Genomic DNA, 26,543 nt, shown 5'->3' with positions numbered 1-26,543 from the left:
CCAACAGCCCGCCAACCCCCTTCAAGTTCACAAAATTTCAAAAATTCTTCAAATTTCCATCCGCAGTCTAAATCAACCCCTAACGGTCCACCAACTCCCTTGAAATTCATATACTTTCAAAAATTCTTCAAATTATTTCAAAAATTCTCCGAATTTCTCCAAGGAGGTCACAAACGCACAAACGTCGAACTTCAGAAATCTCGTAAACTCGCAAACCCCTACCAGAGTTCTAATCGAGCAACCGAGTTCTAATAATAATAATCCAGACCCTCGGGGGCCGTAGCCACGTTCGACCGTGGCTACGGTACGGGCTTAGCAACCCCGAGGCACCCCAGCTACAAAGAGGCCAGTGGCCCGTCCAAAATCATTCCAGTTCAGAGTCGTTCGAACCATCGGATGCGTTCTTCTCGATTACCAACGGTAGATGCGCCTACATAGAGACGCGCTCGCGGAAGAGGGTCGACGACGGCTCGTTCGCACGCTGACCCCAACAACGTTTTCGAGAGAAACTGAGGGCGGAGGGAGGGGGGCGGGATAGACGCGACGCGATTAAGTGGGTATCGGGTTATTGTATCGCGATAATGGGAACACTGGCGTCGACGATCGAGAGGGTATAGTCGCGATAACGCCCGACCGTCTGGCGACGACGATAAGAGGGATGACGGAGGGGTGGTAGGACCGAGACTCGAGGATTCTTGAAGACTAGTTCGAGGGTAACCGCTGGGTAGACGATGTCTTGTTGGGTCATCGAATACGTCACGTTTCTCGGGGGAGGGCCGGTGGTTTCTTTCTCGTGTCACGTGACGAGTTAACACGTTGGCCGGCACGTCGCCCAGGTACGGGTGACAAGCCTGTTCGTCAAGGAAACGGAGAAGTTAATTTCGAAGGCGAGCTAGGAGTAAAGATAGATATCATTCGCGAATTTGTCGAGATTAAATAATTAATACAATTTTAGAGACGAAGTTTGAACGGTATGGAAAGTTTCGTGAGTTTCGGTCTTGCAGTCAACGTGTTAAAGGGTAATTCGCTACTTACGACTTATGATCTGTGCCGGTACGCAATAATTTGTCTCGTTATTAACCGACTTCGAACAGGAAGAGGTTACGCAATTCGACATGTATTTTGTTTTTTTATTTCTAATATAATGGATTGATTTAATTGTATGCTTAACGCACTTTTAAACCCATTTGGATCGGTGCAATCAATTATTCCGAAGGAGACTTTTTCAATTATGCCTGTTTCGTGGTGCTGTTTCTGGTTAGCGATGATAGTCCACCGGGTATGACGTCATCGAACGTTTTTAGCACGACGTGGGAGATACAAATCGGTCTGCAGTTAATAATAAGCGACTTGTCATCCGATTCGTAATCGGAGGAAACAATGTTTCATCTAGATATAAATTCACCCCCGACGAATGACGTATTCGAAATGATCCACGAGACAGTGGACTCGAATAATCAAGAAATAATTATCCATTGCAATCTTCAAGTAAAATATTGTCCCAAAAGTTTCTTACGCGACTCGCATTCTTAGAAGCTCTCTTAGAAGTTGAATTTCCGAGATATTTTGGTTTGAAGTTCTTTATTCGCGAAGGTTCGTTGGGTACATTGATAAATTATCCAGTTGCAACGCTGCTAGCCCAGGTTCTAATCCCGATTTTGACGTTTCTTTTTTTTTTATTTCAACTTTGTATCATACAAGTATACTTTTTATATATCATGTACTATATACTGTATATCATATTTTACCTATATTTTAAGGTTGACATTGATTTCTAACGCAAAGTACAGTATACGTATACTGTACTCGTAGTACGTATATTATTAATGAAACGGAAGAAACATTTGGGACGACCTAATGGAATTCACTCGACAGATGGTAAAAGGTTAATCTTTCTTTTGTCACCACGTAACAGTGCTACTATGAGGTTTGAAGAAAGTCGTGGTTCGGCGACGAAGCGAAAGACAGCTGCACTCGTGTCTTCCTCGAGTACTTACCTTCCCGAAAACGTCGTCTGAGAATTAACCTCGCGTCCAAAGTAGAAACGACTAACCGCCTGCGTTGAAGACCGCTGCAAGTCCCCGTCCGACCACTGCCTTCCTTTTCCACTGGACGATTCCAGTGAAACGAGCGCGAATTGACCGGACGCTCGTTCGCCGCTCCGCCCCATTCGCATCGCGCAACACTGCGCGATTCGCGTACATAACGAGACTGAGCTTGAAACTAACAGTATTATTCGAAATCGTGAGATAATCGTAAGGAATTCCAGAGTACTTGAATGATATCAATGAAACCAGTAAGACTGACTCTAGAAGTAACAGTATTTTCGCACAAAATCTTGGTGATCGTACCGATCGTCGGTAAATAAACATTCATCTTGCATTTTCGTTGCACAATTTGATCGCGCACTTTGAGTAAAATAAGTATAAGAAAAGCAACGTTGATATACAGCGAGAAGAAAGGAAAGAGCAATTATAGAGACCTAAGGGTTATTCCCCTGGTAAAACCACGGTTCGAGTCAGTGGTACCAACCCTACAATGAACAACTCTGAAGATTGAATACTAACAGCTGATACTAATATGGCAGATTCAGGCAGACTTATACTAACAGCAAGACTGATCCTGGAGTAAACGATACTTCACAAAATTCGACCCTACGAGATTACATTACACGTAGTACCAACCTTTAATGTACAAAATACGGAGACGTTTCACCAAGCCTCAAGAAACAAATATTAATCTGTAATTATTGACAGTGGCTGTCTTCGATCTGCATTAACAACAACATCGATCCCGAAGCTAACGATACTTTCCAAAATTGGATCCTACAAGATTCCAGAACACGTAGTACCAACCCTTAGTGTACAAAATACGGAGACATAAGTCAAGCCTGCTTGGTTTCACCAAGCGTCAAGTATCAAGTATCAACAAGTATCAACCCACAATTATCGACACTGCCTCGGAAAAGTCGATCAAAAAATCACCAACCCTCAAACTAACCGCGACATTTTCCCAACCGTATCCCGACGTACAAACGCCTAATTTCAGCCAGAATGAACCTCGACGTCGCTAACGCACCGCCATTCGATATTAATCGTTTTACGTGAAACGCTGAGGAATCCCTAGCTACTAAAACCAACTAACTACTAAAACCAGCCAACTACTGTAACAACTAACGAAAAGCTAAAACCGATCGACGAAATGCCGGTGAGAGCCAGAAAGAAAAAGGTGACGTTTTACAACAGCGAGCACGAGTACGAACCGATCGCGGCGCCGTCGCCATCGCCGAAACCGGCGTACCCTCCGGTGGTGAGGATCACCGAAACGGACGTGGTGGCCGTCGCTGACAGCGACGACAGCATCGACGACCGAGCGAGGTTGCCGCCGGAGCTGACACGGGCTGGCGATGTCGTGCTGCCTTTGGATGGCAAGATCGAGGACAACGCGATGGAGGGTCGCGAGATGGGCGAGACTGGCGACACCTCCGAGGAGCAGGAGACGCCACAGCAGCTCCAGGACCGTCTGGAGGACCGCTACCTGAGCGCTCCCACGCCTGGCGGCGAGTCCAGGACCGACTGCGAGGTCAACACTAGCCAGGTGAGCTCTTGATCGTTATTTATTTATTTATTTTTGCATTCCAGAACAGATGCATTGATTCTGAACAACAATTTCCTTTGCAAAAATGTCGGATGGAGCTTCGTTAAGGAGATATTAAGCGAAAACACCGACCAATCAGAGCGCGCGTAGACCGTTGGAGCGGCCGCGGTAGCGAAGGTTACGCTCTGGCGGCCGCGCTTGTACGCGAACAAGTGACTCGACGTGCATCGAAGGACATTGACGCTGCCGTCTAGCGCGTAGCCTTCGCTACCGCGGCCGCTCGAACGGTCTACGCGCGCTCTGATTGGTCGGGGTTTTCTCTTAATATCTCCTCAACGAAGTCTCGTACAACATTTTCGCCAAGGAAAAAGTTGTTTCAAATCACCTCCACTCTGTATATACAGGGTGTCCCAAAAACGTTGTAACACCTTGAAAGAGGTGGTTCGGGAGGTGATTTGAAACAACTTTTTCCTTAGCGAAAATGTTGTCGGAGGCTTCGTTAAGGAGATATTAAGCGAAAACCCCGACCAATCAGAGCGCGCGTAGACCGTTGGAGCGGCCGCGGTAGCTAAGGCTACGCGTAGCGGCCGCGCTTGTACGCGAACAAGTGACTCGACGTGCATCGAAGGACATTGACGCTGCCGCCTAGCGCGTAGCCTTCGCTACCGCGGCCGCTCGAACGGTCTACGCGCGCTCTGATTGGTCGGCACCTTTCTCTTAATATCTCCTCAACGAAGCCCCATCCGACATTTTTGCAAAGGAAATTGTTGTTCAGAATCGTCTCAGCTACCCCCCATTTCCGGCTCCTCCCCGACTTTTGGGACACCCTGTATATCACTATCGCATAATGTATTATACTTTTGAACAAGAGCTAAGATAAGTCAGTTGTCAAAATAGTTGAATTTAATTTGGAAAATTAGGCTCTTAAGGGTTAAGCTCGATTACGATTTAAGCTTCAACAGCCTGGGGACCAAAATGTGATGTTTGCATAACCCGGAAGATACCGAGGTTAGGCGAGTTCGCCCCATGGGCGAAAGAGAACGCATTTTGTAGCGAACGTAAAAGAGTCGCGGTTCCGTTGAACGCCGTAGAAAACGAGCACGAGGGATCTCGACGAACGTCGCGCGTTCGTTCGCCGTTTGTTGCCCATCGGGACCTATATTTAGCGAAACGAGCTTATAAAAAGCATCGGAGCCAACGTGTCACTGTCCGAGGCATTGTGCAATCGCGTCGCGGCGTTCCAGAATGCGCGGGACTTTCCCATCGATTGCGCAATCTCCTTCCCCCACCTTGCTCCGTTTCCTCTGCAAAGATGTCCGATTTCTATCGAAACGACCGTCGATCGTTCGACCGCGAATTCATCGTTGACGATTTCGTTCCGTTTGCGACGAACGCTCGCGTTACGTAAGGGATTAAAAGCCCGCGCGTCGGTCGGTAGAAAAATAATACTGGCATAGCCGATGGACGCCGATGCCCGCCGTCTATTTCTGGCTCGCGCCGCGACGCTTTCGGCGGATTCGTCGAAGCGCAGACGTGTCGCTACGGACTATCTACTACGGACTATTAGTCGAATTTCGACGACTCGGTGAAATTTCTGTGGAACGATAAATATACCATCGCGATGATTAATGGCGGGCCACTTTTTTCACACATCAGGATAGTATAGAGTAATAAAAGAATAAAAGTTTAATTTTTGTATCTGGTAGCGACGAAAAGGAAAGGAGTCCCATAAAATTATCTCGTTTTATCGTTCGTTTGGAACCTCTCAGATGCGTCGACGTCTCCGACACCCAACGGCAAATTTTCTACGACCTTTGAAGACACTTTTAAAGCCGCGACTTCGACCCTCGAACACCTGCTCTTTTTATACTCGAGGAACTCGCATTGCGCAATCGAGGTCTCCGAGCGTCCTCTTTTTCTTCCCACTTTGTCCTGTTTCCGAGCGTATCTATTCTCGGGCCCCGACATTCACCCCTTCCCCTTCTAACAAAGTTCATTCCCTGCTCTTTTTCTTTCGAAAGCATTTCTTCGATCGATCACGGTGGCTCCTCGATCGGCAAATAAGAGAACTGTCGTACAAGTTGCGTCCGTCGATGACGTCATGCGTCGATAATAGCTCGTAGCAATCCGAACGATGCAGGATCGAGCTCGCGGAATTCTCCGAGCCGTTCAAAGTTCGGAATCCACCAGGTGGTCCCCGATAGTTCCTCGATTATTGCGCAAGCCGAACGAATTCGCACTGCGGATGACGTAATTCACGGTATTTTGTTGTTGTTTACCATCGGAGGATACAGAATAGGGTCCTCTGCTTGATCGGTAAAGTATCTTATACGACCCTAAAACTGAAACTCCACGGTGATCGGACTCGGCGCTATAAATGAGGCCGGCCGGTATCCCTGTGTATCGGCGTGCTTTCGAGACGCTCGACGCAAATATCCGACGCAGACCATTCCTGTCGCGCTCCTTCCATTTATAATCGATCTTGTTGACCACCAACTATTCGACGACGCCAATCGTTTCATTCCCATACGCAAATCGATTTTATTTCAGGTAGACTCGCTGGCATTGGAGGAGCTGCCGCTGCGTCGCGGTGCCCGCGGTTTGCCCCAGCGCCTGAAGACCCAAGCGGGCAAGTTGCGTACCCGGCTGAAAAACATTCAGCGGCCGACGTTCGCGTTCGCCGACCGTCAGAAGTCCGACAAGCCGCGATCGACGAGCAGCGCGCGCTCGGACAGATCCAGGCCCGAGAAGAGACCCAGTAGAATGGACCGCATCAGGTCGTCGTTCTCCGAGAGAGCGCGATTCAATCGACCCAGGTTCTCGTTGCCGGATCGAACGGCGTTTCACCTTCCCGAAAGACCCAGGTTCAACCTAAAGAAACCGAACATACGTCTGCCTAACGCTCTGACGCGCGTCAAGAAGTCGCCGGCGACGAACGAGCAACGCTCGACGGAGTCCACGGTCGGCTCGCGAAGGAACATCTTCGACTTCTCCACCTACCCGCGCATATTCGACAAGAAGCCGAAGAGCAGAGGGGAGTACGCGACCTCGACGCCCAAAGATTCGAGGGCCCAGTCGGCAGAGAGCGCCACGTTTCCCCGAACCCGCAAAGGGCCACCCGCGGGCGACAGGTGGGCCCAGAGGTTCGAGGAGACCACGGCGTACATCGACGAGGATCGCTCCGACCCGGAGACCGCCGTCGAGAGGGCGCGACCCTGGCGTCGCCCTTCGTTGGAGGCCCCAAGGTTATCCATAGGGATGCCGGACGAGGCGCTGGCAAGTCTGCCGTGGGAGGAGAAGCGACGACTGGAGCAGCTGCGGTACTCGGAGTACGAGCACGAGAGCACGGAGACGTCCGAGCATCAGGGCCTGCCGCGATCCGAGGCTTCCAGGACAGAGGAAGAGGTGTCCGAGAGGGACGGAATGGAGCTGGAACCGAGAATCTACGATCTGGACGTGAAGGAGGACATGGCCCAGTCGGGTAAGGGGGAATTGAGAGATTGGAGAGATGGTAGCTTCGAAACTTGGCGTGTATGTTCTTTAGGTATACTCGTATGTACATACATTGCCCTAAGGTAGAGAAATTTTCGGATGAGATTGCTCGTGACTTATTCTTTCTTTCTTTTTCTTTATTGGACAGATCTTCGAAAGACGTCTTCGTCGGGAATTGCGTGAAATGTACCCCCTAAAACTCTAGCATGTGTTCTGTTATGAATGCAAGGAGCGAGGCCCAGGGAAAGTCAGTGACGCATAACTAGTCTTCTCTTTGAAACCATCGCAAACGGTTTCTCTTGTGGGTTTCGGGTATTTTTTCTGAAATTCATAGCCATCTAGCGAACTTCTATGCGGAGTTACATCAGCGCCTCTATCAGGAAAACGCCCAAGTTTGTTCTCGATTACTTCCTTTTTTTGACTGCTAGATGGCGACATTCTCGTTGTATTTACCGACGCCTATCGGTACGTTACCATACTGTCCGATAATAAAAAAAAAGATTAATGGCGCCACCTAGCGGCGAATGGTTTGATCTCCTCCTGGATTTTATCCTCGAATAGTTGAAGCAGTCGCCGCTAGATGGCGCCATTCCTAACGTATTTACCGACATGCTGGTAACGTACCGACGGGTGGTATCGCACTAAAAATTGTATCCAAAGATTTTACGTTGCCGGACGCCTTCCAGGGACTTTATATTATGCTACGTAGAGATACATACATACGGGGAACGTACACACCGAGTTTTGAAGCTACGGGAATTAATCGCGCCGCGAATCTGTTCTAATCGGGTCGAACTGACGTAGAAGGCGGAGAGGAGGACTGGTCGACGGTAAAGAAGATGGCCCAGGAGGACTTCAGGCCCGTGCTGCGATCGAAGTCGTTGGAGGAGGTGCTGCACGCGAGAGAGGAAGAGCAATACGGAAGCAACTTCCCTATGGTCGATCCGAGAAGGTACGGGGTGCACAAGACCCCGTCGGAGGAGGAGGAGGAGGAGTACGACGAGGAAATGGACGAGGACGAGGAAAACGAGCCCTCGTCCGCTCAGTCCGAGAGGGAGCAGCAGCCTTCGAGCGGTAGCTCCTGCGATCGACGACGCCGCGGGGTCATAGAGGAGATCGATTCCGACGAGTTCTTTCTGCGAGAGGGCGGGCTCAGTCAGGGCGATACCAACCTCGGGAAGTATCTCTCCCACGAAATCAGGGATGCTTTACGAGCGGACGCTATCAATGCCCTGGCCGACGACGATATGATCCCCATCCCTCCTCAACGTCCTACGCGAAGAAGAACGTCGCGAAAACAGCAACAGCAGGACTCGTTCGAGTCCTATGACGCGATGCCGCCTGTCAGGCCCAACCGGTCCCGACGCAGCGAATCCGCGGACGAGCAGTTCCGCGAGCGCACCAGAAGCGATTCGAGACACCGAATCGTGTACCAAGCTGAGGGGGTTCTGGAACGGGGCACGCCCGAACCTCTGGACGACATCGTGGTGGTGAAGCCGATACGCAGGAAATCGAAATCCTCTCTGCGCAGTCGGTCCCAAGTGCCCTCGGAACCCCCTCGTCCACCCTCTCCGACCCCGCCGCCGCCAGTTGTACCCACTCGTCGGAAACGTCTGCGCAAAGAGACGCCCGCGGAACGCAGAAACGGCGAAATTGGGCCCATGTGCAACGGACACACGGAATGGACCGGAGCCGACGCCGCTCCCGAGAAACCTCTGCCGTTGCCTCCCGCGACGATCGTCCCGCTGCAGGTAAAGTTACCCGTCGACAGGAATCTTCGAAGCTTCGAGTCTCGGTCTAGAGGTTCAGCCATGAACGCCGAAGGCTCGAATCTTGGAAGCTCCGAGTCACGGTCTCGATCTCTTCGCGCTTTAGTCGTTAAGGTAGCCCCTGAATCTTATTTCGTAAACGGTAATCGCAGGACGAACGGGCGGCGTACACGGTCGAAGGTCTGACGATGGCCGACAGCGAGGAGGACATCAGGAAGCTGGTCACCCGTCTCCGGGACGAGGAAAACGTAGAACCCGTCCCCGTCCCGCCGAAACGACGATCAAGATCCAGAGGGACATCCGTGGCCCAGGACGAGGACCGCACGTCCCACGGAGCCGAATCGCTGCCGGAAGCTGGCTACGTGGAGGAGGACATTCCTCCCGACGAGATGGACTTTGGCAGAGATTTATCGGGTTACGCCATCATCGACAAGCGCGAGAAACCGCCCAGACCGCCGCCTCCGCGACGAAAGAGGGACAAATTCGCGACCACGCCACGACCGCTCCCGCCAAAACGACCCCAACGGGCCTACAGCACCCTAGGTCCGGGGAAGACCAGGGACGTCGAGGTCCTGTCCGAGGCGTTCGTGACAGCTATGGAACCGGTCGAATCTACAGCGTACATCGAGGTGGACTCCGACGACGGAGAGCAAAAGAATCTGCGTAGCACGGAAGTCCTCAGCAAGATGCAAGGACGGCCGTTGCCGGCCCCACCGAGACCGCCAAGGTTAAGGAAGGATCACTCGTTGGAAAGGTCTGCTCCCATCACGCAGGAGTTCTCCGCGGAAACTACCACCGCGACCCAGACGGACCCGCTACCCGATGACATGGTCATCGAGGAGGAGATCACCCAGGCTAAACTGGTCGTGGCCCCGTCCAGGTCCGGCTCGCAGATCATGGTCTCCACCGAGAGAATACCCAGCCCGTCGAGCATGCCCACGCCGCCCGTTCCGCCGTTGCCTGTGTCGCAACGGCTGCGCAAGGAGGAACAGACGGAACCCTCGTACGACACCGTATCCTTGACGGACCCATCGCCCGCTCGCGAGCGCGAATCCATGGAAGACAGACACCTGTCCGCGCCCCATTTAGACCCGACTCCCGAGGAACCCCGCACGCGCGCCTTGCACTCCGCTGTATCGCCCGACGAACCTGTAAGAATCAGCAACCTCGAGGTAGGCGACCTCAGGGTGGACCGGTTAAGCGTGTCGCAGATAGAGGCGAGCAAGATCGTCGCGTCCGAGGTGGACGCATTGCTGATCACCGCGTCCGAGCTGAAGAGCTTGGGCGCTACGGTGGAAGACAGCTTCTCACCGTCCATCATCAAAGAGCTGATGGCCATCAGGAGCCATCTGGAGACCGTGGCCGCGTCTCGAGCACGGGAGAGCCAAACGAGGGCGATCGAGACGGAGACGAAGACAGACATTCCCGTTACAGAGAGCCGAACCGTCGAACAGGAGCCACGGGACCGGCAGACGGCCGTGGACGACGAGAAAGCGATGTCGAACGAGGACCAAAAGGTTGTTAAAAGAGAAGTAACCGAGACGAGGGACAGGGGAACACCCGTAACACATACATTAGCCGTTGCACAAGTAGACGTCACGGAAATGCCGTTAACACGTACACTGTCAATCTCTCGAGTAGTTACCGACGATAGAGATATCCCATCCATACATTCACCCCAAGCCGTTGAAAGCCACGAAGATAAGCCGTTGCGCATTTCTGATTCAGAAACCCCCCATTCTTTGAGCTCGGGCACCGCTATGGAGCTCGAGGTGGAAGTATCGCGCGCGTCCCTTCCCCCATCCGTAACGACAGGAGAGACCACGGAGTCGAGACTGTCCCCGGCGCCTACCAGCAGGCAACCACCGACGACCAAACCGACCCACACGGCCGAATTCTCGACGCCGCCGACAGAATACAGAGAGGAATCACCCGAGCATAAGTCTCGAAAGTCGCGATCCAGATCGCCGTCGCCTATAAGTATCTCGCGAACGCGGGAAACCGCGTCGCCCATAAGATCGTTGCCGCCCGCGATATCCGTCACACCGGACACACCGGACGTCCCAAGCCACGGCATCACCAGCGAGATGCAACCGCAACGTGCCGTTATCTCGTACACCTCTCACGCGGACCAATCCGACAGAGATAGTCAAAGGGAGCTGTCCCAATCGCCCATACCCTCGTTTCCCATAACTGGTACTCATCTGATTGCGTTTCCAGCCTCGCAGGTTCCCGCCCAGTTCCTCGCCCTAACCTCTCAGACGAGCCAACGCGTCGACAGCGATCCAAGTATAGCGGACAGCACGAGACAATTGATAAGAATCCTACGATTAACCGGCATAAAAGCCATGAGGCATTTTATAGGGTACATGTCGACCATGACCAGCGGCGAACCCACGACGGAGAAGATCAGGCAGGTGGAGTTGACGTTGTGCGCTTTGCTGCTTCTGATCGCCGGTCTTTTGATATTTTTCTTCGGTGGCACGCGAACGGTGACCCATCATCATCACTGGGATTACTTTAATCCTCCCAAATAACGCACAACGCCAGCACAATCCCGGAAATATTTTGTAACGACGAGTGCTAAGTATCGCCGTACTTTGCGTCGTTTTACGGTAATTCTATTTCCTCTTTAAAAGTAACGGAAACGTACCTAACAGGGCCCTGTTCAGGGGCATTTTTACAGGGACTAGATTATCGTAGCGCGGGTACACCTTGGGCAGGGGCGTCATTGGGAGGCAACGGCTTGATTTGCTATATCAGAGCCAGCCCTAATCTGAGAATACGGAGACACGGACATCGAAGATTCCGACGAGAGTTTCGCCACTGTTCAACTACTCTGTACAGTTAGTCGAAAAAACGTCTCCGTACAATTTATTTAGCCTTGTATAATTTTAATAGAGATGGTTCTCCATTAATCACGGAACTTACAAACGTGTACGGTTAAACAAAGAAGTGCTAGTAAAAGTCCAGTAGATATTACTTAAAAATTTTATTACGTAACTACTCCTTAATCTCGTTTACATACTTATACAATTCAAGTTGCACAACACATTGGAGTATTAAAAGTACACGTTCGCGTGCGGAGACTCTTTCGGCTGACTGTATATTTATTTAAATTGATTATTCTTATAAATGAATTTTATATATCAAGATCGAATTTCTAGCAGAATGAGATACATGGAATCGATGCAGGATGGAATAGACCTAACGCGTTGCGATAGCGTATAATAATAAATAAGAACTCGAATTAACGAATACAGTCAATTGTTGAATATCACGGAGATACTAATTATACAAAATTAACGACAAGTCAAACAACGACGAATTTCATTGCTTGAAAATTCATACCAATGCTATATACGGCGATGAGTGACTGATGATACTTGTAAGAAAATGATACTTGAACATAATTTGTTACGAAAACACTTGTACTTAACGAATAAGTGCTGAATATGTATAGAAACAATACATGTTAATTACATATATCTATTACTGAAACCAGCGTTACATGAACTATCTCTCTGTCGTTAACATGAATCTTTTGTAACGAGAATACGAGAAAATTTAAAATACCATGCCTCGCACCAGTTGACTCCTTGACTAGATATAAATTTATTAATACTAACGCGGTACCGCAAACATTAAGGAGTATACATTGAAAAAGATATTTTTTAATACCTTAAAAACATTAAAGATTCTGTACAGTTTTATTCAGAATTAAAAATTTCAATATCGTAACTGCATAACAACAACATACTCTAGAAGGTAGGCAAACTTAAGATATCGTATTTATATAAAAAGATCTTCCTCGTACACTTTCAGTTCTCTCCTATCTTTGTGCGCACTTTTCTGAGAATAATTCGCCGCGATCGGTGACCACATAGAGCTAGACGTGACGTCGTTCATAGGTTCTATTATAGGCTGCCTTCGTGCTAACGATACTTTTAACTGTATCGAAGATACCATAGTGCCATCCATTTCGCTTATCGCTCTTTCGGCTGCTTCCGACTTGTCAAATGTCACGAATCCTCGACTGGAAAATAAAATTACATGTTAAAATACCTTTACGTATTTCCGAGCAGCGGAATGTCTGAAAGCGATCATCCGTACTTCTTTTCTGCTTCCATTGAAATATTTATAATATTTCCAAACGATTGGAAATGCTTCTTCAAGAAATCCTCTGATATTTTGTATCCGCATACAAATATCGTATTCCCAGCACGTGGCTTAACTTCTTGTTTCACCGGCGACTGACTATCGCCATTGGCGCGATCCTCTGTATCTTGAGCGCTCACGAAACTGTCGTACAAATCCTTGACTCTAGGACGCGCCGTTTCCGTTTCATCTTCTTCCATTTGGGTAGCCGAAAACGGTTGATAGGAGCTTATCGTTTTCTCTGTACTGTTTAACTTTCTCACCAATCCGCGTGGCCTTTTGAACGATTGCTCGGGTCTTTTGGGTGTTTTCGGAGCAGTGATCACTCCAGACTTTATTAGTTTTTTAGCAACTTCTCTAGCATCTCTGGCTTCTGTCGGTCGCTTAGGTGCTTGCGGCACACGTTCAGCTTCTTGTTTCGGTGATTTTAAGTCTTGCAATGCCTTTTTCTTCGAACAGAAAGAACACATAGATAAACAATGTACGTGTTTTCTTGCATAACGTCCTTTGCAATGTATTCAGTATTCAGTGTATAAGTGGGATAAAGTGAAACGATAACCTATGATCATGGATACATATGGAGCGTTGGAAATAACTTTCGTTTGCTTAAACGCTCACCTTTAAATATTTAAATAACGTGCTCGGGTATTTATTCATCAAAATACGAAACAACAGAACGAAATAATCCATTCTCTTTAAATCCAAGTGTTACCGATCGTTACAACGTAAACATAACCTCTTATATACCTTTCTTTTAAGTTTATTGTACTTCGCCTGTAGCATCAATTCTTCTTCCGTTAAGTTCGATGGAAAGTGTAAGTACACCATGTTTTGCATGTAATTAAACCAGATGCGAATGTCCTGTTTCCTTCACGAATTTGTTTACGGTAACATTCGGAACCGTTGTTTATGTTTTACTTGGTTCCAGTGTCAGAGTTTCACTTGGTTTTGCTCAGTTTTAGAGGTTATACGTCGTTATAGTCTGCGCATCTAGTGTCTTTAGTTTCGTGCGATTAATATTGGTACACATGAATAATCGAATTTAGGAACGTCGGCATCCTTCGCATAGTATTTTCAAATCGTCTTCAGATACATACATTCTTCCCGCGATTAACTATTAATAAACTAAATATAGTGCTTCAAGGTGATCAATATTTTCTGCAATTACAAAATTAAAGGATCTACATTCTCTTTTAATATTTCGTGGACGAGGAATTGGTTCGGGATTACTTTTTTGCGGAAATGAGAAAAATGTGAGTCGATTGTCAAATTTATACGTCAAATTTCTACGAAATGCTTACAAAAAGCACAAATTTTCATCGTATGTAACTTGTAAATATATTCCGAAAATAATTAATCGTTGTTATCGTCCGTAAAGTATCAATTACGCGTACCAATTCATAATTATAATTTGTAATTTATCGTTTATGAACCGTGACAATTGTTTCAATAGTAACGATTGATAATGCCCGCGAATGAAGAAGAGAAAAGAAAATTCGAACTTAAGGGATAGTTAGGTTAACGCAACATTTATTCAATTCTCCACTACTCGAGCAAAATATTAAATTGAAAATTCATACAACGATCTGGCAAGTACAGGAAAAAAAAAAATTGCTATGTAAAAATAATTGCACGATACAAGCTCCGGATAATAATGATCTAGACTAGGGATCGACAGACTGTGCCCAAGGTAGACCATACGTAACAAAGACGTCGAGTTTCGTGGACGCGAAATAATATCATTAACTATATAGCTACATCTAAAACAGAGAATAAAATTTAACTTGATAATTTGCCGAGCCCTGATCTAGAGAATAAGTATTAGAGGGTATCTAAACAACGGTTTCAGTCATTTCAATTATCACTTATTAATAATTATAAATATAATTTGTTTCAAACTATAGCATATGATACAAAGAATGTTTGATCGCCGGTGATGGAAATGGTGTTGGGTGTGTAGGCTGTATTCGTAACAACTGATCATCGTGAATTACCATTCCTGCACTAATTCATCCTCAACGGGTTGAAATACAAGTTATAGCATTCTTTACATTCGATACTGACGTAGATATGTGCAAATACGTTTGTATATCGAAGATCTATAGAAAAACGAATCGAGTATAAACTATAAACGAGAAATTTGAATATCTAAATATTTATAGTAGGGTACACACAAATATCGAAGAAACAAATAAAATATGAAACAAACCGTTTTTACGTTCTATAATCGTGAAGGAATTTATTTCTGTTTGAAAAGAAAATTTAGAGAATATTTAACAAACGTACAGACTATGGTAAAACAAAAAACCTCAAATAATTAAATAGTTGACAATATTCACAATCTTGAAAAGTTGATATGTTTGAAAAGTAGATGCAAAAATATTAATTTTTTTGTATACTACTGTTATTATTCACACATACCTACAATATTATTTAACAGACTCAGTTCTAATAGTTGCTCTTGTCTGGTAATTATAAAAACAATCGACAAACAATATTCAAGATTCAGCTCCAAACATTATAAATAAGAATGAATATGAAAAAAGCGAAGAAAAACATAATGCAATGGACATTAAACCTACCAATTTTCAAATATAAAAAGAAAAATATTATAAATAATTTTACTTTACTTTAAAGAAGTAATTTTCACATTTCATTACACTTCGTTATAGGCAATTAAATTGATGAGGATGTCATATATTTGGTTCTAGACTCGTATTTACGATTAAAAGTTAGTTAAATCGAATAAATTAAATGAAATGGATGAAAATGCGTTACAAAATTCTTTTCAACTACACAATGATACACTCCAGTAAGAGATTCACTGTACCAAAGGTGTGACTCATTTTATTTTTTGTTTGAATATAAACATTTAGATTGTCATGACTTTAATAGATTGTTGATCGATCATGAACAATCCGAACTAGGCATTCATATAACAAATATACAATAAATATAAATTACAGCTATAATAAAAATTGTGAGAACAATGTAAATCGCCATACAACAACTGATATTGTTTTTAAAGATAATACATATCTCATAAATTTCTTTTACTTCAATGAATTTTTTACATTTCTATCCATTGTTGACTATAACCCAAAGCAATCGTTCCGAACGTGAAACGATTGCTGCGAAATAATAAACAATTTATAGAGAGCTTTTATCAAAACGTTCTAATAATGACAAGGATTAACAACAATTTCGTATCTTAACCCTTTCAGCACCAAAATTTCTAACAGTGGAATTAGCAAAAAGTGCCAAGCTAAACTGTTGATAAATGCAAAAGGATGGTATCCTACATGTATCAAGTGCATTATTGTACAATATAACATACAAAACATAGCTTTATATTCTGTTTAAGAAGTATGGTGATATTGATACAAAGAAAAATATTGGCATTCAATTCACAAGTTTTATTATTTACAAGCAATCGATCTATCATACAAATGTAAATTTGGTGGACTTCCTTGGAGAATCTTTTTTCGTAGTATTGAATATTCGATTTGTAGGAAACAACAATGCCGTGGCTAAATGTACTTTTTGGTTTTCCAAGCGGTACAGATTCTTTTGTACCGACAACATAATGAATGATAAACATATATAATTAAATAAATTAAAACAGACTGCAGGATACATGCCTGGCCAGAATGGATCTTAACAGACCATATGGAAGAATCTCTATTTAATTTGATAGTAGTGGCGCTAAGTCAGACTTTAAGCAAACACATATTATATTTTTGCAACCTTACTATCCATGCAGATATTCTTAGTTATCGGTAAACAATTCAATATGGAGTGTTTAATTAATATGTTTGAAACGGTAAAGAGAGCAATGTACCATATTCGAAATAAAAAAGAAAAAAAGTGTCGAAATTTATAACACATCTAATTACAAGTGCTACTACTGTCAGATTAAATAAATTTGAAGCTTATGATTGAGAATTATGTTGTAAGACTGCAATTTAACCTATACTGGCATTAAAAGGGTTAACTATTGTTGTGTCAGATAAATGTCCTTCAACAAATAGTTATACTCTGTGCTGCGTTCGGACATTAGAAACATCTAACTTTTTCAAACAAGACAGTTGTCTGAAATGTTTCGATACGGATGTGCGGAGGCATCAAAGTTCCTAGGGTTACGAAAGCTACCAAGGACATTTGTGAAAATGTAGACGCAGGAACTCCAAATGTTATCAGTTACACACACGTAAATCGTTAGAAGTTCATAGTTTAAATTCGGATTATCACCAAGCAATTCAATGTTCCTGTCCCGTATTCTCTTTGTTTACCGTTTATCAGCGCATTCGTTACCCCCGTTAGCATTTGTCCTCTTAAATAGAATTCGATAGATGGAAAAATAACTCAGCAATTCGTAGGTTATCGGGAGTTTTACGATCCTAACGGTTTCAAAGAATTTCGCGACGAGACACGTCAATCGCGTTCTGAAGTCTCTCGGTAACGCGTAATGTTTCACAAAACCAATGAATTTCACGAATCCGTTCGACTCGAAAAGCCAAATGACTTTAGACGCGCGAAAACTTTCAAATGTTAAAGATTTACTGAAGCACAGAGTATTTGGCGATTGGTGAATACTTGACTTTACACATACCTGACACGGTGTAATTGTTTTGTACGCAACCGTTTCATGTTCCCACACATGTCTACTTAACAGTTGTTTCTTAGAAGTTGTATGTTCAATGGACGATCATTCGGTGCTCAGATGTATTCTGAGCGCCTTCTCTTTTCGCGTGCGTCGCGAATTACGCAATACGCGATTTAGTACATAATTCGAGTCGTCGTTTAACGAGTCCGTGTTCAAATTTCCTCGCTCTTCTCTGTTATCCCTGTTGAATGCGAAAGTCTTCAATAGCTTTGGTTTCGTAAAATTTGAAAAATGACTCGGTTTCCCACAGCTAGACTAGAATACTTCCTAGAATATTCTTTGATTAAGGGTTGTACGTACCTATATAAAAACATCGAACCATCATTGGAATCGAATTCGCTATCTAGAACGTTTCCGATCCACCCTTGTTCATTTTCAATTCGACCGATAGACACGTTACTTGGAAAATAGCTTTTCGTCCTTGCTACCTCTATGTATTCCTCAGGAATATCTGATATCGTAGATAACTAAGTAGAAATTTCACGCGAATGTTAAATGTATCTGTTGCGATATCTAGTTAAAAGTATAAGCCCGTTATAACCTTACTTTTTTCTTCATTTCGTTTAGAGAATTTCCATCCATAACAATTTCCTCTAGCGGTCCGAGTTGCGCGTTTGCAGGGGACCATCTTCTGACGAATAGCACAACTTGATCGCTATTGGTAACTGGCTCTTTATCAGGTAACTCTTGTAGGATTATTTCCGATTGCGAATGAAATCGGTATTTCTCGAGTTTCTCATCGTCTAAATATACCGTGGACGCTAACGATAAACGCTTTTCTCTTAATCGACATCTATCATACGGTATATCTATGTCGTGTTTTTTCTTAATATCCGACAGGATTTCCCTTTTCGCCTGCCCGACAGTCATATCCTTCGTCAAGGTCCAGTCGCCCAAAAATTTGTAAAGCTACAAACATATTACGAGAGTGAACATTATCGTGCAGAAATATTAAAGATCTACAAAAGGATATCTTTCGAATGTACACGTACCACACGCCACTTGATAAGAAACTGATACACCATTACTGTAAAATCGTCGTTGTGCAAAGAAGGTCCGAGCTTTATACAAAACTTCTGTTCATTCTCGCAACATAGAAGAGTCTTTTTCAAGCCACGCCATTCGCGTCCATAATGTTCGTTAGCATAGTAGAAAAGTTTAAAATATTCCGCTGGCACGCCAACGTATGGCTCCAAACATTTCTTGAATGTGCTCATCATCATTCTTTTGTCAAACGTTACTTTCAAATCTGGAATTAAAGTAAAGGGTTTTGTTAACAAAATTAACGCCGATATGTTTCGCACAACGAAATCAAGGCTCGTACATTTTTGATCGGCGTCCGTGCAAGGTGTAGCATTGAAATAATATTCCTTATCCTCGTCAACGTTGATCCAGTTCTCGAGTCTAATCTGATTGAGCATGTCAATGTCACGATTGTTCATTTTTAATGGAAGATACGGTACTTGTAAATCATCATCTTCAGGAGCATCTCCGACCAAAGTTTTATCGCTGTCGCTAAGACTGCTATCTTCGCTATTACTTTGTTCGGGAGTATTCCATTCCTCGCTCTCTCCTAATTGTGGGCTCGCGTTTCTTACAGGCGTATCCTCGTTACTCTTTTCGCTTTTTGGGACGTCGTTGCATTTGGGACCAACTTCGCAATTCGTATCGTTAACGTTCACTTTGGATGGACTATCGGCAATTGGTTTATCTTTATCCTTACATCTCTCATCTAACCTCGGTATGTTCAACTCTTCAAAAATTTCTAAAACATTCCAGCGAAACGTAATACGTAATAATAAATCATAATTTTCGAATGTAACGCGTCACTTTCGTCACGAATATACAGTAAGTCCTCGAATTACGCGGTTTCGAAGATACGCAAGTGTATTTTCGCTTATGTCCTTATACATATATGTTGTATATGTGTGTCCGTGTGCATGTGTAAGTATGTAAAACGTTTTTTAATCAGAGTTGCGCATTATTCGAATAAAAAATCAGAAACAAAATTATCCGAGAACTATAAGATAATTGTTTATTCGAATAAATTTGTATTACTCCTCTTACCGCCTGCCCCGCAAGATTACTAGCCAACCTCCTCAACTTTGATTAACTTGTGAAACTACGATTGTATATACCAAATGCATTGTAGGGAGAACAAATGTCAGCTCTGGAAGGAATTGTGAGCCGTGTCGGGTGAAACGTTTATAGCCAGCCTTCGTGAGGCCTGCGACCAAGTAAAAGTTAATGGACACTGCTCGTATATCACTTACACATGTACCGAGACTGATCATCCTTTCTCCCTTCACTACATCGTATTTATACAATTCGACTTACGTGGAAAGCTCTGGAACAAATTAACCGCATAAGTCGAAGACTTACTGTTTTAGCATCAGCATCACTTACCTTTACTTGTTTCAGGTAATTCCACGCGCAGCGTTATAATATTTTTGTGATTCTCTATTATTTCGTATAACGCCGAGAAATGGAAAGCTTGAAGTTCGTCAACGGGTACATTCGATATATATACGTTGATCAAAGGAACGAATCCTGCGGGCCCAAGCTCAACTTCGTCCTCCGGTTCAAAATGCGTGTCTATATAGTCATGTTGTAACACTAATTTCATATCGCTAAGATCCATATTGACCATTTTCCCTACCACTTGTTTGTATTCTTTCACGGTTTGCGAATGCAATCCCGGTACATCTATCGGACCTTCTATGAGCGATTTTCTATTTACATCGACTATGTATACTTTTGTAGTAAAACCTGCATATTTATAACAAGAAGAAAAAAAAGAAACAATGATATATTTTTTTATATTTGACGCGTTTAAATATTTACGCGTGTACGATTATATACATACCAGTTTCTTGATATTGTTGAAACTCTTCGTCCTCCTCCCGTATTTCGAATAAGAAGGTATACCTCCCACCTTTCGAGAGACTATGAAATTTTTCAACTTCTCTACCTTCAAAACTACGCAGGATTTTATCTTTGATGGCATCGTAGTGTACCAAACGACACCGGTTTAATCTAACTACCCCCTTTAAATGGAAGTATCGATAACACTGTTCCGTGGCATCCGCCAACCTTGCATTGTTGTAAAAGGAAATTTTATGGGACTCCATCTTACTGTCCATACTACGCTGTTTCTTAGAGTATATTTTTACGGTAAATTTAGACGAGCGTGAGTGAAATTCTATAGGCACTCGCATTGTTTCAAAACCATAAAGTACTTCTTTCGCAAACAGCGGTTCTTTATTAGAGCATATGAACATATCTTTCGGTAATTGAAACGGTTCTTTCTCACGACTCTTTCTATCGTTATCCTCGTTCTCTTTCATCTTTGTCAATAGTTCCTGAAATTCGATAATCCGCGATACGAATGAAGTGCGTAACGAATACAGTAAGACCTACAAAATTTGATACGTTACCTGTATATGTTTAGGAAAATCCGGCACTTGCATAGGTAAAGCATTACGAGCAGGATCAATTTGTCTATACATGAGCATGTACGCATTGGTGCTACTATATGCTCCACTGTAGTATGGCCTTGTTGGGCCACCACCATACGTTTTTTGTATATCATCGTGAGTTATCTATAATTAGAATTATTAGAATTTTAACGATATTATTGGCGTGTATTCTAAATCGACTCTAAGTATTCTCAGTACAAGTCCAGTGCTTTGCGTACCTGAGTTACACTTTGATCATTAAAAGACAGCCATTCCTGTGTCCTGAAGTCTTTTATATAAGCGTAGTAATGACCACCACTGGCACTACCACTGTGAATCATAATCGAAAACAGTTCATAATTATAAGGACCCTTTGCCTCGTTACTACTATGATTTTTCTCGTTTTCATGATTATGCACAGTGCAATTTGATGTTGACGGACAATTACTTATATATATATCTAAAAATAAACTGTTCAAGTAATCGTTAATCTTCGAACGTGTGACTTACGAAATGAATATACCTTCATCATCGTCATCATGATCATGATTCCTCGAATGATTACTATTGGGAAGACTGTTTTCACAGGGAGTATAATCATCGTCTAAAGTACCGTTATCTGTTGTTGAGCCATCCTCACATTTCACTAAATCAATATTTTCATCGCTACTCGGAGATTCTTGATTTCTCGTGGATGATATGAACGGATTTAAATTTAATATATCCGGAAAAGTAACCCTAAAAAATAGGTTATCAATGCATATAGTAATCATAATACGCGTCACACGTGAACGTCAATTCACACAGACTCACTTATCATTAAGTTTAACTCTGTGGAAAGTTTTAAAGTCGAAATCAAATCGTTTAAGATGAAGTGTTAAAAGATATGGAAACTTTGTGAATTTTAATCCTTTATGCGCATTGCATTTTTTATTACATTTTTCACAATAATACTGATTACTTCCGTCCAAAGTTTCGTATTGAACAAATGCTCTTAAGGCTTCTTCCTATTAAACAGAATTTTTATCTGCACTCAGTTCATAATAATTAATTTATTAATATGTATTATATGAGCTTACCACGCTGTTATATGCCACATCGCTACCAAATGGTCTAACCGGTAATGGGATATCAAGGAAAGCGTCCTCTCTAGATTTCTCAGTCTCGCACTCGAGACATTTAACGTAATCGGTCATCATTCCTAACATAGAAATGAAATTACAACTCTTCCTTTTTCTGACGCATACAAACGACTCAAATTTATACCTTCGTAAAGCCTATTGATTAAATCAGCTTGCTCTGTATTTTTAAATTTCTGTTCTAACGCATCGAACATAACTCTACAAAGTTCTTGAATATCATGTTGCTGCCAAGCTTCCGTAGAATCCCAACCAAAACTTTTTGTTAATGCTGTAGTCTCCACAGCTGATTTTGTTGACGTCTACAAATATAAAAATGTCTATTATTAAATCATGTCACAATTAAATCATACTACAAGTTACACAAATTATTACAAGACCAGTTAATACCTGCAAATTTAAGAATAACTTTTGCAATTGATATGGAATACTATTAGCTTCATCTGTTTCCGATCCATTTACATATTCCCAGTTGTACAATGCATTTCGAAATTCAGGTGTCATATATAGTGCTTGAAGTAAACTATTTAAGTAACATGTCATTGCCTGATTTACTAAACCCACGTAACCTTAAACAATAATATAGAAAACTTGAAAAAAATATACGCAACAAAATGCGAAGCGTAAGATTAAAAAAAGTATACAGATATTAGTCACATACATGTTTCAGATTTAAAAATACTTTTAACATCAACATTTTTATCCTCTTCGCATATCGATGAAAGATTTGCGGATGTTTGCACCGAATTACACGTAGACAAAGAGCGCATCATCCTCTGCTTGATAATGATTGCTTTGCAAGTAACTTTAGGATCCGTGACTAAGAGCGTGTGCTTGTGTTCCGTTGAATCTCGATCAAAGGAAAAATCCACGCCAACTTCTAACATAGTTTTATCTTTCATACCAGATAAATCAATCTAACGACGATAAATCACCATTAATTTATACATAAACAAAATAATAAACAGTGAAAGAAAATAAAATAAAGAAAAATATAATTACTAACCAGTCTTCCAGCTGATGATAGAAACAATTTAAACCTGTCTGCTTGTATGTGACAATGTTCTTTGATATAATCATAAAGATCTTTACCACGAGTGGACTCGCGTAGGGGATATCTGTCAGGAGTCAAAGTCTTGTCTTGAGATCCAAATAACAGATCGAACTGAATCAGACATGTTTGACCAGCTCTACAAACCATGGTCTGTAATAAGACATCAGATAAAAGGTTAGAAGTCCAAAAATGTGTCGTAATATTACAATTTGCTAGATATAGATAGTAAAGCAATACAACACATTAAATATATTTATATAAAGCTATATTATTTAATATATTCTTATCATACATTGCATCAATTACTGTGTCGTTTCCAAGCAAAAAGATATATTCATTGTTCTTAAATAACATATCTATAAAATACTAGCAAAATAATTATATTACGTTTATACATATTAATGTTCTTTCATAAAATATTCAATGAAATTACTGCACTAACAAATATTACCCTAAATGTTATCGAAAATCGAAAGGAGAACCACTTTTAATTCACGGATATAATATTTAGCAGGATTATTGCTAACCGATCAGTACTTTTCAGACAAACAAAATTGGCATTATGCCATACTAAAGGTGGAAAATGAGTAAAATCTACGCAACACAGTGAGATACTACTCTGCACAGTATGACACAGTAAGGAAAGCCTATAGAGCCTCCAGTTATATTTAGAATGTCTAAACGAAGACTTGGAAAATGGCTCTCTTCTCCGAGATCAGAATTCTCCCCTCTTTCCCCTTTTCTTTCTCACTCTGTTGCTTCTTTTCTATTCTACATTCTTTTTTTTTTTGTGCACAACTGCTAAATAAATGAAAGTCTACGATATATCAAGTTAACAAATTTATTCAAAGCCTATACATTCGCTACGTAATAATACAAAGTTACAAGAGTGAAATTACTACATTGGAAAGTTCAAAATGTGTAACAGAAACATTTGGCATCTATTAAAATACGTATTTACAAAAATTGTATTCTTTACATATACGTTTATTCTTAAAACTTACCTAACAGTCCTGTTTTTATGAAAAATATACTTTCTGCCAGTATATACTATAGAATCCACACCACGTATGCTTGTCTCAGTCTAAAATATCGAAAGTAACGAAAGATTATTACACCGGTTCCACAATTGTGAAAAATCTTTATACAGCTAACATTTCAATTTGTAATAGTATCGTATGAAAAATCGTACTTGAACAGTACCATGTTTAAACGAACATAACTACGATCTTTGAAATCAACATTGAACCATCGTGTGCCTCTCGTGCATTCGTTACAAATGCAAAACAGGAAATGATATTTTCCCATTTACACGAACAAAATAGTTTTCTCCAAACGGTGAAAATTGCAAAATTTAACGAATCAAACACGACTGCTACTATACACAAATAGAACACGTTAGGAACTGTTACTAATATAGATTCGATAAAAACAACACATACAATAAACAACGTCACAAAGCGATGAATTCACGAAACATGAGCACAGGCTTATTTTCACAGTTTCTGCCGGTTGTTGTCGGATGGGCCAAAAAACGAAGAACGTGTAACCCGCTTTTCAAAACGTTTCTGCGATGAAAACGTAATAAGGCTAGACGAACGAAAATTGCGCATATAACACTCAGAAGATCGGAATGCGCTCTCGTGCCAGTAGAAGCGAGTTAACAACGTTCGGTTTTGTTTCGTGTCGATTAACGAAACGTTTGTCCTGAGATATCGTACGGGCTCGTCGATGATATTTAGCGACTTAATGGAAACGGAAATGTCGAATTGATGTCGCACCAGTTTGTTAACCCGACACTAACGAGAATAAACGTATCCGAAGGTCTTATGAAATGGCTGGCCGAATACTCGCTGTGTCCAAGCTCACGTCTTAATCGTTTACGATCGACCCGATTTCCTCGGAATTCTTAATCACTTTACGTTTCATCATTATACAAAACTTAATAAACATGCCTTTCTGTGCGTCGATAGACAAAAAGAATTCAACATAAGATTTGACCTCTTACCGAAATCACTGACACATGTGCAACATTCACTTTACGCCATATTTTCGAAGCATCTGTGACGACGATTTGCGTATTCGTTGCTAGAGGGCCACGGAACACTAGTCGATTCTCACTAGTACTTTGACGGCGTTAAATACATTCGTGTAATAGAGAAATTACAGGGATTTGTGTCGGGAAATTAAAGGAAAATGTACTAACATAGCAACTGCTACTTGGTAATATTTAATCACTGAATTATACTGATATTGGTTTTTATACTAGAGGCGCCATCAGTGGTAAAACGCGCAAGTTTGTAATGATAATAGTTTTCAGTATTACTACTATGGCACCACTATCTAAAGAGTCTATAATTATAGCTCCTTTTACATATGTTAATGTTAGTTGCCGCAAGTAGACGGCAGTATGCCCCTGTTAGTTGGCAACCGAAGCTAGCCAGTTTGTGTGCACGGTTGCTATATTTTAGGGGCACAGTTGCCCCTGTTATGCAGCAACCATTACTAGCAATATTGTAAATTCACTGAAGTACATTTCACTTCATTTTCTGTGTCATTTCCCTTTAATTTCCCTTCATTACCTGGTATATTTCCATTTAGTTTCCCTCCATTTCCTGGTATATTTCCATTTAGTTTCCTTCTATTTCCTGGTATATTTCCCTTTAATTTCCCTTCATTTCTTTAGATTACTTACCAGTAGATCGTGATGAACGAAGATGTGTTGCACGGATTAAATTTTGGTATTAAGAGAAATAATCTAGCTCGAGACTTACCTTTTGTATCCGGATCGGCGATGATATGTACCAGGGAGAGAAGGGTAAATCAAGGGAAATGTGCCAGAAAATGAAGAGAATTGAAGGGAACTGTCGAGAGTTGTTAGGAGTTATTAGAAAATGTTAGGAGGTGTCAGGAGATGTTAGGAGATGTTACATGGTGTTAGAAGGTATTAGGAGTTGTTAGGAGGTGTCCAAATGTAAAGGAAAACTTACTGTCAGTTAATCCCTCTGTTAGATATCAATCGAAGTTGGCCACAATCATAGACCCGATTGATATATCATTGTCTCAGATGTGCCCCTGGTATACAGCAACCGATACGAGCCTGCTTGTCGGTACGGTTGCCATCTCGTAGGCGCAGGGGTGCCCCTTTCTTGCGGCAACCTGCACTCGCCACTTTGTCGCTCGGTTGCCATCTCGTAGGCGCAGGGGTGC

The 26,543-nt window shown here is 42.6% G+C and overlaps 3 protein-coding genes and 1 long non-coding RNA gene across 16 annotated transcripts in view; 2 read left to right on the top strand and 2 right to left on the bottom strand.

Annotated features, from left to right (window-relative positions):
- Positions 1-12,359, top strand: part of LOC128872583 (uncharacterized) — a 14,354-nt gene extending 1,995 nt beyond the window's left edge. For 2 of the 3 annotated variants that reach the window (XM_054115433.1, XM_054115435.1), the window contains exons 2-6: positions 1,916-1,927; positions 3,246-3,597; positions 6,148-7,078; positions 7,894-8,840; positions 9,011-12,359. In XM_054115433.1, coding sequence (XP_053971408.1) covers positions 1,916-1,927; positions 3,246-3,597; positions 6,148-7,078; positions 7,894-8,840; positions 9,011-11,395 — 4,627 coding nt within the window. In that variant the 3' untranslated portion in view covers positions 11,396-12,359. The remainder of the gene's footprint in view (positions 1-1,915; positions 1,928-3,245; positions 3,598-6,147; positions 7,079-7,893; positions 8,841-9,010) is intronic. The other variant, XM_054115434.1, reaches the window with a different exon arrangement.
- On the bottom strand, positions 11,836-13,906 carry LOC128872587 (negative elongation factor E). Of its 2 annotated transcripts, none has more exons than XM_054115449.1 (3): positions 13,764-13,906; positions 12,972-13,465; positions 11,836-12,894 (listed from the first exon to the last, which is right to left on the bottom strand). In XM_054115449.1, the coding sequence occupies exons 1-3, from the start codon at positions 13,851-13,853 to the stop codon at positions 12,651-12,653; spliced, it is 828 nt and encodes a 275-aa protein (XP_053971424.1). In that variant the 5' UTR covers positions 13,854-13,906; the 3' UTR covers positions 11,836-12,650. The 2 variants fall into 2 exon arrangements, with proteins under 2 accessions (XP_053971424.1, XP_053971425.1); XM_054115450.1 differs by having other exon boundaries at positions 13,635-13,846.
- Positions 13,764-25,411, bottom strand: LOC128872584 (ubiquitin carboxyl-terminal hydrolase 47). 10 transcript variants are annotated; one of them, XR_008456216.1, is made up of 18 exons: positions 24,338-25,335; positions 23,286-23,483; positions 22,941-23,196; positions 22,670-22,848; positions 22,407-22,581; positions 22,220-22,341; positions 21,954-22,147; positions 21,664-21,878; positions 21,380-21,600; positions 21,120-21,284; positions 20,549-21,044; positions 20,089-20,451; positions 19,007-19,447; positions 18,675-18,931; positions 18,229-18,591; positions 17,983-18,149; positions 17,629-17,863; positions 13,764-14,174 (listed from the first exon to the last, which is right to left on the bottom strand). XR_008456216.1 is itself a non-coding variant. In XM_054115438.1 (18 exons), the coding sequence occupies exons 3-18, from the start codon at positions 23,478-23,480 to the stop codon at positions 17,725-17,727; spliced, it is 3,948 nt and encodes a 1,315-aa protein (XP_053971413.1). In that variant the 5' UTR covers positions 23,481-23,483; positions 24,338-24,417; positions 25,342-25,411; the 3' UTR covers positions 13,764-17,724. The 10 variants fall into 10 exon arrangements, 9 of the variants coding, with proteins under 9 accessions (XP_053971413.1, XP_053971414.1, XP_053971416.1 ...); XM_054115438.1 differs by adding an exon at positions 25,342-25,411 and having other exon boundaries at positions 13,764-17,863; positions 24,338-24,417; XM_054115439.1 differs by having other exon boundaries at positions 13,764-17,863; positions 24,338-24,417; positions 24,526-25,335.
- LOC128872588 (uncharacterized) lies at positions 23,053-24,417 on the top strand. The gene is made up of 2 exons (XR_008456217.1): positions 23,053-23,507; positions 23,878-24,417. It is a non-coding gene; the product is annotated as an uncharacterized LOC128872588 (long non-coding RNA).
- Positions 25,412-26,543: the final 1,132 nt, after the last annotated feature.

This window comes from Hylaeus volcanicus, chromosome 2 (genome assembly GCF_026283585.1).
Source record: "Hylaeus volcanicus isolate JK05 chromosome 2, UHH_iyHylVolc1.0_haploid, whole genome shotgun sequence".
Lineage (NCBI taxonomy): Eukaryota > Metazoa > Arthropoda > Insecta > Hymenoptera > Colletidae > Hylaeus > Hylaeus volcanicus.
Note: the sequence above shows the minus strand (reverse complement) of the source record. Positions and strands in the feature narration are given on the sequence as shown.

Excerpts from the sequence above, each read along its gene's own strand:
- LOC128872587 (XM_054115449.1), bottom strand. The coding sequence starts at position 13,853 with ATGCAAAACATGGTGTACTTACACTTTCCATCGAACTTAACGGAAGAA. Across the intron at positions 13,466-13,763 it reads ACAATAAACTTAAAAGAAAG|AAAAAGGCATTGCAAGACTT; the intron begins GTATATAAGAGG and ends TTCTGTTCGAAG. Across the intron at positions 12,895-12,971 it reads TCAATGGAAGCAGAAAAGAA|TCGAGGATTCGTGACATTTG; the intron begins GTACGGATGATC and ends TTTATTTTCCAG.
- LOC128872584 (XM_054115438.1), bottom strand. The coding sequence starts at position 23,480 with ATGGTTTGTAGAGCTGGTCAAACATGTCTGATTCAGTTCGATCTGTTA. Across the intron at positions 21,045-21,119 it reads ATTTTCCTAAACATATACAG|GAACTATTGACAAAGATGAA; the intron begins GTAACGTATCAA and ends ATCGAATTTCAG. Across the intron at positions 17,864-17,982 it reads GGTTCGATGTTTTTATATAG|GGATAACAGAGAAGAGCGAG; the intron begins GTACGTACAACC and ends CGCATTCAACAG.